The sequence below is a fragment of the Scyliorhinus canicula genome, chromosome 26 (assembly GCF_902713615.1).
Source record: "Scyliorhinus canicula chromosome 26, sScyCan1.1, whole genome shotgun sequence".
NCBI classification, from domain to species: Eukaryota; Metazoa; Chordata; class Chondrichthyes; order Carcharhiniformes; family Scyliorhinidae; genus Scyliorhinus; species Scyliorhinus canicula.
In genome coordinates, this window is record NC_052171.1 from 24,701,532 (window position 1) to 24,714,316 (window position 12,785).

Sequence of the window (12,785 nt, forward strand, 5' to 3'; positions counted from 1 at the left end):
TTATTCTGAACAGTGTGGTCTATATATCCACAGTTTTCCACACATACACAGTGAAGAGGGATTGTGAAGCTGATTGCTTGGGTTAGAGCAACTGAGCTACCAGGAAAAGAAAGGAAATGAAAATGGGGCTTTCAAAATCACACACTAAATCGATGAGCAGTTTCGAACTGAGGGAGATGAAGGCAATTTGGCATTTCTCAGCATGCTTGACAGTGTTTGGAATGATAAATCAGAGAGTCATAGAGTTTTACAGAAAGCAGCCCCGTGGCCCACTGTGTCTGTGCTAGCGACCAAGCACCTATCTACTTTAAATCCATTTTCCAGCGCCAGGTCTGTAGCCTAGTATGCTCTGCAATTCAAGTGCTTATCTAAAATGCTTCTGAAATGTTGAGGTTTCCTTCCTCTACCACCCTTTCAGACGTCAATGGGCAGAATGGCAACCTTTCTTTGAACCCCAAATGTAATTATAGGCTCTGCACCAGAACTGTACGCAATATGCTATACACTAACTTGGAAACAGTGCTATTCTCTCTCTCTCTCCTCCCGAATCTTAGGTAAAAAGGGCTGGTACAGTTGCAACCTCTCAATAGAGTTTTTTTTAATTTTTTAATTTTTTAAAATAAATTTAGAGTACCCAATTAATTTTTTCCTATTAAGGGGCAATTTAGCGTGGCCAATCCACCTACTCTGCACATCTTTTGGGTTGTGGGGGCGAAACCCACGCAAACACGGGGAGAATGTGCAAACTCCACACAGACAGTGACCCAGAGCCGGGATCGAACCTGGGACCTCGGCGCCGTGAGGCAACAGGGCTAACCCACTGCGCCACCGTGCTGCCCACCTCTCAATAGAGTTAAAGGTGTCTACAAGTTTTGTTTCTGCTTCAATAGGAGCTGGCCCCAGAAGTGGAATTGGGAAGTATGAGGAAACACAAGCTGACCCTTGTCCATTATCGCAGATTGATCCTTGCCCCCTTGACCTGTTGGGAATTTCAGGCACCAAGATTAAGGTTGAATTGTCAATCCATAGAATGCACCGTGGCGTTAAGTAACTTGTTGCCATGTTTTTCTCTTTCTTTCAGTTCTTCTGTCTATCTGTTCGCTGCTGTGTGATCCAAACCCTGATGATCCGTTGGTACCAGAGATTGCGCACACCTACAAATCTGACAGGGAGAAGTAAGTGTTCATCCTGGGGTGGAACTACTTTCCTGTATACTGAGCACTTTGGAGCTTGCATCAAAGCATGGAGTGTGCATTAATGCAAATGTTGGGATTCCTTAAATGATTGATGTAAATAATATTGCAGATTTTCCTCCACATTTGTAGCTAGGATTCCTTGTTCAGAGCAGTTTGTCCCAATTGCTCCTGTCCTAATTCTTTCACAAATTTGAAACTCTTGTGTCACTTCCACCCCTTAACCTGCATTGTTTGAACAAAAGAATTCCTAATATTTCAGTCACAAAATGCAGAGGTTACACCTTAGAACATAGAAAAATACGATGTGGAGATGCCGGCGTTGGACTGGGGTGAGCACAGTAAGAAGTCTTGCAACACCAGGTTAAAGTCCAACAGGTTTGATTCAAACACAAGCTTTTGGAGCGCAGCTCCTTCCTCAGGTGAATGGCGAGGTATGTTCCAGAAACATTTATATAGACAAAGTCAGAGATGCTGGACAATGCTTGGAATGCAGGCATTTGCAGGTATTGTCCAGCATCTCTGACTTTGTCTATATAAATGTTTCTGGAACATACCTCGCCATTCACCTGAGGAAGGAGCTGTGCTCCGAAAGCTCGTGTTTGAATCAAACCTGTTGGACTTTAACCTGGTGTTGTAAGACTTCTTACCATAGAAAAATACAGCACAGAACAGGCCCTTCGGCCCACGATGTTGTGCCAAACATTTTGTCCTAGATTAAGAACAAATTAATCTACACCCCATCATTCTACCGTAATCCATGTACCTATCCAATAGCCGCTTGAAGGTCCCTAATGTTTCCGATTCAACTATTTCCACAGGCAGTGCATTCCAAGCCCCCACTACTCTCTGGGTAAAGAACCTACCTCTGACATCCCCCCCTATATCTTCCACCATTCACCTCAAATTTATGTCCCCTTGTAATGGTTTCTTCCACCCGGGGAAAAAGTCTCTGACTGTCTATTCTATCTATTCCCCTGATCATCTTATAAACCTTGATCAAGTCGCCCCTCATCCTTCTCCATTCTAATGAGAAAAGGCCTAGCACCCTCAACCTTTCCTCATAAGACCTACTCTCCATTCCAGGCAACATCCTGGTAAATCTCCTTTGCACCTTTTCCAAAGCTTCCACATCCTTCCTAAAATGAGGTGACCAGAACTGCACACAGTACTCCAAATGTGGCCTTACCAAGGTTTTGTACAGCTGCATCATCACCTCACGGCTCTTAAATTCAATCCCTCTGCTAATGAATGCGAACACACCATAGGCCTTCTTCACTGAGGTAGTATGGGTTGAAGTGAGAAATAGGAAAGGAGCAGTCACCTTGATGGGAGTTTTCTATAGGCCCCCCAATAGCAGCAGAGATGTGGAGGAACAGATTGGGAAACAGATTTTGGAAAGGTGCAGAAGTCACAGGGTAGTAGTCATGGGTGACTTCAACTTCCCAAATATTGAGTGGAAACGGTTTAGATGAAATAGTTTGGATGGGGTGGTGTTTGTGCACCGGCAACAGCCAGAGATGACAACTCTGTCCTGACTTTTAACTTCCAGCCTAACTCCCTGAACTCGCTTATTACATCCACACCCCTTTTCCTACTACATCGTTGGTACCAATGTGGACCACGACTTCTGGCTGCTCACCCTCCCCCTTAAGGATCCTGAAGACACGATCCGAGACATCCCTGGCACCTGGGCGGCAAAATACCTTCCGGTCGTCTCGCTCGTGACCACAGAATCTCCTATCTATTCCTCTAACCATTGAGTCTCCTGTCACTATTACTTTTCTATTCTCCCCCCTTCCCTTCTGAGCCCCAGAGCCAGACTCAGTGCCAGAGACCTGGCTGCTAGGGCCTTCCCCCGGTAGGTCATTCCGCCCCCCCAACAGCATCCAAAATGGTATACTTGTTTTGAAGGAGAACGGCCACGAGGGATCCCTGCATTGTCTGCTTGTTCATTTTCTTTCCCCAGCTACTCTTGTCCTGTACCTTAGGTGTGGTTACCTCCCTGTAACTCTTCTCTATTGCCCCCTCTGCCTCCCAGATGATCCGAAGTTCATCCAGCTCCAGTTCCTTAACACGGTCTCTGAGGAGCTGGAGTTGGGTGCACTTCCTGCAGGTATAGTCAGCGGGGACACCGGTGGTATCCCTCACCACCCACATCCTACAGGAGGAGCATGCAACTGCCCTAGTCTCCATTCCCTCTTACCTTACAGAATATAGCTGCCCTGTGGACCAAATGGAACTCTGCCCTCCGACTCTGCTCCCAGTCAGCTGTACTGTCTGTAACTTCCCGGCTACCTTCACACTCTGAGGAAATGTAGGAAATGAAATGAAAGGAGCACCTTGCTCCCTCCTCACCTAATTCCCTCAGTCACCAAACTCTCAAATGTACCCAAATTCAGCACTCCCGCAGTCACCAAACTCTCACTATCGCACTCAAATGCACCCAAATTCAGCACTCCCTCAATCACCAAACTCTCACTATCACTATCGCACTCCAATGCACCCACATTCAGCACTCCCGCAGTCACCAAACTCTCACTATAGCTCTCAAATGTACCCAAATTCAGCACTCCCGCAGTCACCAAACTCTCACTATCGCACTCAAATGCACCCAAATTCAGCACTCCCTCAGTCACCAAACTCTAACTATCACTATCGCACTCCAATGCACCCACATTCAGCACTCCCGCAGTCACCAAACTCTCACTATCGCACTCAAATGCACCTAAATTCAGCACTCAGTGCAAACTAGTACTAGGTTCAGGTCAGAACTTCAGGAGGGATTCTGGCATTGATTGAAGGTGTATGCAAAGCACCTTGTACCCTAAACAAAATGAGGCTGATCTCAAACAGTGCTTTCAAAGTAATGGCAGCAGAGCGCAGATCTGTCTTAAATTGAGGATGGGACGTGGGGTTCGGGCACCGATATGTGAAAATCGTCAGTTCGCTCCGAGGGGGCTGCTCGGGGGGGGGGGGGGGTTTTGGAGGTGGCAGGGAACGAGAGATTTGGGGATCTCTTTATTTATGAGGGTTTCTCTAGCTTGGAGGAGCTGGAGGAGGAGTTGCCAGGGGGGAATGGGTTCCGATATCTGGAGGAGGGGGATTTTGTGCGGAGGCTGGTTTTGACCTTCCTGTACCTGCCGCTCTCGGGGCTACAGGATAAGGTGGTGTCGAGAACAGGAGTAGGAGAGGGGAATGTCTTAAAGATCTATAAGGAGCTGATGGAGTGGGAGGGAGCTCCGATTGGGGAGGTGAAGAGAAAGTGGGAAGAAGAGCTGGGTGGGGAGGAGGATGCCGGGTTATGGGAGGAGTCCCTGAGGAGAGTTTAAAAAAAAATTTAGAGTACCCAATTAATTTTTTCCAATTAAGGGGCAATGTAGCGTGGCCAGTCCACCTAGCCTGCACATCTTTGGGTTGTGGGGGCGAAACCCACGCAAACACGGGGAGAATGTGCAAACTCCACACGGACAGTGACCCAGAGCTGAGATCAAACCTCTGACCTCGGTGCCGTGAGACAGCAGTGCTAACCACTGTGCCACCATGCTGCCCTGGTCCTGAGGAGAGTTTTAAAATATATATTTTTATTCTCCGTTTTCACCTTTTCTTCCGAATTTACACCCACCAACAACAAACAATAATGAACAACAAATATGTCAAACCCCATAACAATAACAACGATCCCATCCTCCCACCTACCCCCAAACATCAGCCCGCATGTTTACATAAACAAATGACAAAAAAGGAATCCGGGGTTACCCATAGCCATCTTTAACGCAGTTCTTGAAAGTGCATAATAAATAGTGCCCATGACTTGTAGAACCCCTCCGAGCTTCCCCTCAGTTTGAACTTAACCTTCTCTTTTTTGTAAATAATTTTTATTGAAATTTTTGAAAAATGTATAACAACAAATCAATAATAATAATAACAATAAACACCCCCCGGACCGTAACAACGCATATAACAAGCGCCCCCACTAACCTCTCTAACACCTCCCACAAGTACCCCCACTCAACCCGATCAAAGGCCTTCTCTGCATCTAATGCCACCACAATCTCCGCCGACTGTGCACATGGGAGAAAAAAAAGAGTACTCCCGAGCCCTCAGCCTCCCAAACCTCCAGGGATCCACCCCTCCCATCTGGTCCATAAACCCCACAACACCTTGGCTGCCCCGGCATCCTGCCCGTCCTAGACCTACAACGATCCAGTGGGGGATCCAGCACCGTATTGAAGTCCCCCCCCCCCCCCCCATGATCAGGCCCCCCGCCTCCAGGTCAGGAATGCGGCCCAACATACGCCTCGTGAAATCAGCATCATCCCAATTTGGGGCATATACATTTACCAGCACCACCCTCTCCCCCTGCAGCTTACCGCTCACCATCACATATCTGCCGCCACTATCAGCTACAACCTCAGACGCCTCAAACGCCACCCTCTTCCCCACCAAGATCGCCACCCCCCGGTTCTTAGCGTCGAGCCCTGAATGGAAAACCTGCCCCACCCACCCCTTCCTCAGACAAACCTGGTCCGCCACCTTCAGGTGAGTCTCCTGAAGCATGGCCACGTCTGCCTTCAGTCCCTTCAGATGCGAAAACACCCGGGCCCGATTAACCGGCCCATTCAACCTCCTCATGTTCCACGTGATCAGCCGGACCTGCCACCCCCCCCCCCCCCCCCCCCCCCCCTCCCCCCATCCCCCGCCGCCGACTAGCCATAGCCCATCGACTGCTCGCCCCTGGCCAGCACCCCCCACTCGGCCTGTTTCCCATGGCGATTGAATCGCCCCCCCGACCCGCACCAGCTCCTCCCTGGCCATTCCAGCAGCAGCCCGGTATCCCCCCCCGGCTAGGACCCCTCCTAGCCGCGACACTCCCTCCATAGTACTCCCGTGAGCCAGCTGACTTCTGCTGACCCCGGCAGCTCCCGCCCTAACTCCGACCCCTCCCGATATGGGGTCACCCCCACCCTGCAGCAGCTCCTTGGCACCGCTCCAGCGCGGGAAAACGCCCCTTGCCTCCAGCTCCACCCCCCTCGTCCCGCGGCGTGGGAAACCAGAGGAAAGCCCGCGCTTTCACACTGCCCCACCCCACCCCCCAACGCAGCTCCCAAATAGCAGTCCAAACCCATCCACCAACCCCGTACAAAAAAACAGACCCCCAAAACCCTCCTTAAAACACAAAACCATAACCAACACCATCCGAAAGCAGAAAAAAAAAAACAGAATAGCCAGCAACAGCATAAACAGTGATACAAAAAACCCCCACAGTCCCCAATCCCTAGTTCGAGTCCAACTTTTCAGCCTGCACAAAGGCCCACGCCTCCTCCGGGGACTCAAAATAGTGATGCCGGTCCTTGTAGGTGACCCACAAGCGCGCAGGTGGCAGCATGCCGAATTTCACCTGCCTGCTGTGGAGCACCGCCGGTTGAACCCGGCCCTCCGCTTAGCCACCTCCGCACTCCAATCCTGGTAGATGCGCACTACTGAATTCTCCCACTTGCTGCTCCTCACCTTCTTGGCCCATCGCAGCACACACTCCCGGTCACTGAACCGATGGAACCGCACCAGCACCGCCCGCGGGGGTTCATTCGCCTTAGGCCTCCTGGCCAGTACTCTGTGGGCCCCCACCAGCTCCTGGGGCAGATGGAAAGAGCCTGCCCCACTAGCGAGTTCAGCATCACGGCCACATAGGCCGGCAGGTCTGACCCCTCCAGCCCCTCCGCGAGGCCGAGGATCCGCAAGTTCTTCCTCCTCGACCGAAACTCCATCTCTTCAAAACGATCTTGCCACTTTTTGTGGAGCGCCTCGTGCATCTCCACCTTCCCCACGAGGGCCGAGACCTCATCCTTGCGCTCAGAGGCCTGCTGCTGCAACTCCAGGATCGCTGCACCCTGGGTTGTCTGGGTCTCCAGCAGCTTACTTGTAGTAACTTTCAAAGAGTCCAGCAACTCCACTTTCAGCTCCGTAAAGTAGCGCAGAAGGGCCGCCTGCTGCTCCTGCCCCCACTGCTTCCACTCCTCGGGGGCTCCACCGGCCGCCATTTTGTCCACCTTCCCCCGCTTTTCCAGGGGAGCTGCTGCCTTTTTTTTCCTCGCCCCACTCCGGGTCCGCACCATAAATCCCGGGGGATATTACTCAAGTCACCTTCACATACCGGGAATCGTTAAACCAGAGCCGTTTGGGGCCCTTAAAAGAACCCATATAGTCCTACGATAGCGGGAGCTGCCGAACGTGCGGCATAGCTCCGCATTGCCGCCACCGGAAGTCGAACTTAACCTTCTCAAAGGTCAAGTATTCCAACAGGTCCCCTCGACACGCCAGGGCACGGTGGAGAAACTGCTCTCCATTCCAGAAGGATCTGCCTTTGGGCGATCAAGGAGGCGAAGGCTATAATATCTGCCTCCACACCCGTTTCCAACCCTGGCTGGTCTGACACCCCGAATATGGCCTTCCGGGGGTCTAGTTTCACATGCACCACCTTAGAAATTACCCTAAACACCTCCTTCCAGTACTCCCCTAGCTTTGGACAGGACCAAAACATATGAGCGTGATTAGCAGGCCCCTCCCCGCAACGCGCGCACACATATTTACGGGCAGCACGGTAGCATTGTGGGTAGCACAATTGCTTCACAGCTCCAGGGTCCCAGGTTTGATTCCGGCTTGGGTCACTGTCTGTGCGGAGTCTGCACATCCTCCCGTGTGTACGTGGGTTTCCTCCGGGTGCTCCGGTTTCCTTCCACAGTCCAAAGATGTGCAGGTTAGGTGGATTGACCATGATAAATTGCCATTCGTGCCCAAAATTGCCCTTTAGCATTGGGTGGGCTTATTGGGTTATGGGTATAGGGTGGAGGTGTTGACCTAGGGTCAGGTGCTCTTTCCAAGAGCTGGTGCAGACTCGTTGGGCCGAATGGCCTCCTTCTGCACTGTAAATTCTATGACAATCTTCTACCCCATCAAAGAATAGGCTCATCCTCGCCTTCATGAGGTGCGCTCTATATACCACCTTCAGCTGTATCAGCCCCAACCTCGTACACGAGGTGGAGGCATTCATTCTCCGTTGCACCTCACACCAGACCCCCTCCTCTATAACCTCTCCCAACTCTTCCTCCCACTTTGCTTTAATCCCCTCCAGTGGTGCCTTATCCTTTTCCAACATAGCTCCGTACACCGTTGACACTGCCCCCTTCTCCATTCCCCTTGCTGTCAGCACCTCCTCTAGCAACGTGGAAGCCAGTTCCTCCGGGAAGCTCTGTATCTCCTTCCTGGCCAAGGCCCGAACCTTCATATAGAACATAGAACATTACAGCGCAGTACAGGCCCTGCGGCCCTCGTTGTTGCGCCATCCTGTGAAACCCCTCTAAAGTCCCTCTATACTTAGAACATAGAACATTACAGCGCAGTACAGGCCCTTCGGCCCACGATGTTGCACCGTCCTGTGATACCCTTCTAAAGTCCCTCTACACTATTCCCTTATCGTCCATATGCCTATCCAATGACCATTTGAATGCGTTTAGTGTTGGCGAGTCCACTACTGTTGCAGGCAGGGCATTCCACGCCCTTACTACTCTCTGAGTAAAGAACCTACATCTGACGTCTGTCCTATATCTATCTCCCCTCAATTTAAAGCTATGTCTCCTCATGCTGGACATCACCATCTGAGGAAAAAGGCTCTCAATGTCCACCTTATCTAATCCTCTGATCATCTTGTATGCCTCTTAAGTCACCTCTTAACCTTCTTTTCTCTAACGAAAACAGCCTCAAGTCCTTCAGCCTTTCCTCATAAGATCTTCCCTCCATACCAGGCAACATCCTTGTAAATCTCCTCTGTACCCTTTCCAATGCTTCCACATCCTTCCTATAATGTGGCGACCAGAACTGCACGCAATACTCCAAATGCGGCCGCACCAGAGTTTTGTACAGCTGCAACATGACCTCATGGCTCCGAAACTCAATTCCTCTACCAATAAAAGCTAATACACCGTACGCCTTCTTAACAACCCTCTCAACCTAGGTGGCAACTTTCAGGGATCTATGTACATGGACACTAAGATCTCTCTGCTCGTCCACACTACCAAGAATCTTACCATCTTCCTTCCAAAATGAATTACCTCACACTTTTCTGCATTAAACTCCATTTGCCACCTGTCAGCCCAGCTCTACAGCTTATCTATGTCCCTCTGTAACTTGTAACATCCTTCTGCACTGTCCACAACTCCACTGACTTTAGTGTGATCTGCAAATTTACTCACCCATCCTTCTACGCCCTCCTCCAGGTCATTTATAAAAATGACAAACAGCAGCGGCCCCAAAACAGATCCTTGTGGTACACCGCTAGTAACTGGACACCAGTCAGAACATTTCCCATCAACCACCACCCTTTGTCTTCTATCAGCTAGCCAATTTCTGATCCAAACTGCTAAATCACCTTGAATCCCATGCCTCTGTATTTTCTGCAATAGCCTACCGTGGGGAACCTTATCAAACGATTTACTGAAATTCATATACACCACATCAACTGCTTTACCCTCATCCACCTGTTTGGTCACCTTCTCGAAGATCTCAATGAGGTTTGTGAGGCACGACCTACCCTTCACAAAACCATGTTGACTATCTCTAATCAAATTATTCCTTTCCAGATGATTATAGATCCTATCTCTTACAAACCTTTCCAAGACTTTTCCCACAACAGAAGTAATGCTCACTGGTCTATAGTTACCGGGGTTATCTCTACTCCCTTTCTTGAACAAGGGGACAACATTTGCTATCCTCCAGTCTTCTGGCACTATTCTGTAGACAAAGATGACTTAAAGATCAAAGCCAAAGGCTCAGCAATCTCCTCCCCAGCTTCCCAGAGAATCCTAAGATAAATCCTATCCGGCCCAGGGAACTTATCTATTTTAACACTTTCCAGAATCGCTAACACCTCCTTATGTCTAGTAGCCTGTATCTCAGTATTCTCCTCGACAACTTTGTCTTTTTCCTGTGTGAATACAGACGAAAAATACTCATTAGCACCTCTCCTATCTCCTCAGACTCCACGCACAACCTCCCACTACTGTCCTTGACTGGCCCTACTCTTACCTTAGTCATTCTTTTATTCCTGACATATCTGTAGAAAGCTTTAGGGTTATCCTTGATCCTACCTGCCAAAGACTTCTCATGTCCTCGCCTGGCTCTTCTTAGCTCTCTCTTTAGAGCCTTCCTAGCTAACTTGTAACTCTCAAGCGCCCTAACTGAACGTCTCATCTTTACATAAGCCTCCTTCTTCCCCTTGACAAGTGTTTCAACTGCTTTAGTAACCCATGGTTCCCTTTCTCCCTGCCTAACAGGTACATACTTATCAAAGACACGCAGTAGCTGTTCCTTGAACATGCTCCACATGCTCAGGGAATTGAGGTTGTTTTCGTTAGAGAGGAGAAGGCTGAGAGGTGACTTAATAGAGCCATGTAAGATAGTCAGATGGTTAGATAGGGTGGACAGTGAGAGTCTTTTTCCTCGGATGGTGATGACCAACACGAGGGGACATAGCTTAAAATTGAGGGGTGATAGATATAGGACAGATGTCAGAGGCAGTTTCTTTACTCAGAGAGTAGTAGGGGTGTGGAACGCCCTGCCTGCAATAGTAGTAGACTCGCCAACTTTAAGGGCATTTAAGTGGTCACTGGATAGACATATGGATGAAAATGGAATAGTGTAGGTCAGATAGGCTTCAGATGGTTTCACGGGTCGGCGCAACATCGAGGGCCGAAGGGCCCGTACTGCGCTGTAGTGTTCTATGTTCTATGTTCCATTGTGCCATATATCTAAACACTTCTCCCTGCTCCAGCCCATACTTCGCTTCCAGCTCCCTTAATGCTGCAAATCGACCCCGAAGAAACAAATCTTTTCCTCTTAATCCCCTTCTCTTCCCATTTCCGAAAGCTTCCATCCCACCTCCCTGGCTCAAATCTGTGGTTCTCCCGAATCGGTGTTTCCCTTGACCCTGCTCCCAACCAGAAGTGTTGGCGAAACTGCCTCCAGATTTTCAATGAAGCTATTATTGCCGGACTCCCTGAGTATTTCCCCGGAGTTATCGGGAGCGGGGTCGTTGCTAGTGCTTTTAGCCCTGACCCCCTGCACAAACTCTCCTCCATTCTGACCCACTGGGAATCAACCCCTCTGACCCAGCTCCGCACATTCTCCACATTCGCCGCCCAGTAGTAGTACATCAGATTCAGGAGACCCAAACCCCCTGCCTGCCTTCCCCTCTGTAGCAGCACCTTCCTCACTCTGGCCACCTTCCCTCCCCACATGAACGAGGTAATCCTTTCCTCAATCTCCCTGAAAAAAGCCTTTGGCAGGAAAATGGGTAGGCATTGAAAAATAAACAGAAATCGCGGCAAAACATTCATTTTAACCGCCTGTACCCGACCTGCCAGTGACAGAGGGAGACCATCCCCCCCCCCCAATCGCCAGATCAGCTTTCACTCTCCCCACTAAACTAGTTATATTGTACTTGCGAAGCCTACCCCACTCCCGGGCAACCTGCACCACCAAATACCTAAAGTGAGTCCCGGCCCTACGGAATGGCAGCACCCTACCCCCCCAACCCCTGCCCCCGGCCGAGATACCACAAAATACTCACTCTTGTCCAGGTTCAGCTTGTACCCCAAGAAAGACCCAAATACCTGCAGTAACTCCAATATTCCTCCTATCGACGCACTCGGCTCTGACACATACAGCAGCAAGTCGTCGGCATATAAGGACCCCCCCCCCCCGCGCACTATTCCTTTCCATGTTCCCCAACTTCTTAATGCGATGGCCAGCGGCTCAATCGCAAGTGCAAACAGCAGGGGGGACATAGGACTGTCTCGTTCCACGGTGGAGAGAAAAGTATCTCCAGCTGATGTTGTTTGTGCGGACACTCGCCTTTGGCTCCTTATATAATAGCTTTACCCAGTTCACACATCTTGGTCCAATCCCAAACCGCTCCAGCACTGCCATCAGGTACCCCCATTCTACCCGATCAAAGGCCTCCTCGGCATCCAATGCCACAACCACCTCTGTTTCCTTCCCTCCTGCCGGTGCCATAACGAACTTTAAAGACCCTCCTAGTATTCGAAAACAACTGCCTCCCTTTCACGAACCCCGCCTGATCCTCACCTATCACCTTCGGGAGGCACTCCTCCAGCCTACCCGCCAGTACCTTCGCCAATACTTTTGCGTCCACATTCAGAAGTGATATGGGCCTATACGACCCACACTCCATCGGATCCTTATCTTTTTTAAGCAACGGTGAAATCGATGCCTGCCCCAAGGTTTGTGGCAGCACTCCCTTCCCTTTCACCTCTTCAAAGATTCCCACCATCAAGGGTGCCAACTTATCCTTAAATTTTTTATAATATTCTACCGGAAACCAATCCGGCCCTGCCACCTTCCCTGACTGCATCCTCCCAATCGCATCTGTTATCTCCTGCTCCAGTATTGCTCCTTCTAATGTAGCCCTGCCCCCCTCCCCTAGCCTCAGGTACTCCAACCCATCCAGAAATTCCAGTATCTCATGGTCTCCCCCCAGGCGCCTCTGACCTGTACAACCTCTCGTAAAACTCCTCA

The 12,785-nt window shown here is 50.1% G+C and overlaps 1 protein-coding gene across 2 annotated transcripts in view; it reads left to right on the forward strand.

Annotated features, from left to right (window-relative positions):
* Positions 1–12,785, forward strand: part of LOC119957301 (ubiquitin-conjugating enzyme E2 D4-like) — a 54,934-nt gene that overhangs the window by 31,689 nt on the left and 10,460 nt on the right. For both annotated transcript variants that reach the window (XM_038785151.1, XM_038785150.1), the window contains exon 6: positions 1,082–1,175. In XM_038785151.1, coding sequence (XP_038641079.1) covers positions 1,082–1,175 — 94 coding nt within the window. The remainder of the gene's footprint in view (positions 1–1,081; positions 1,176–12,785) is intronic.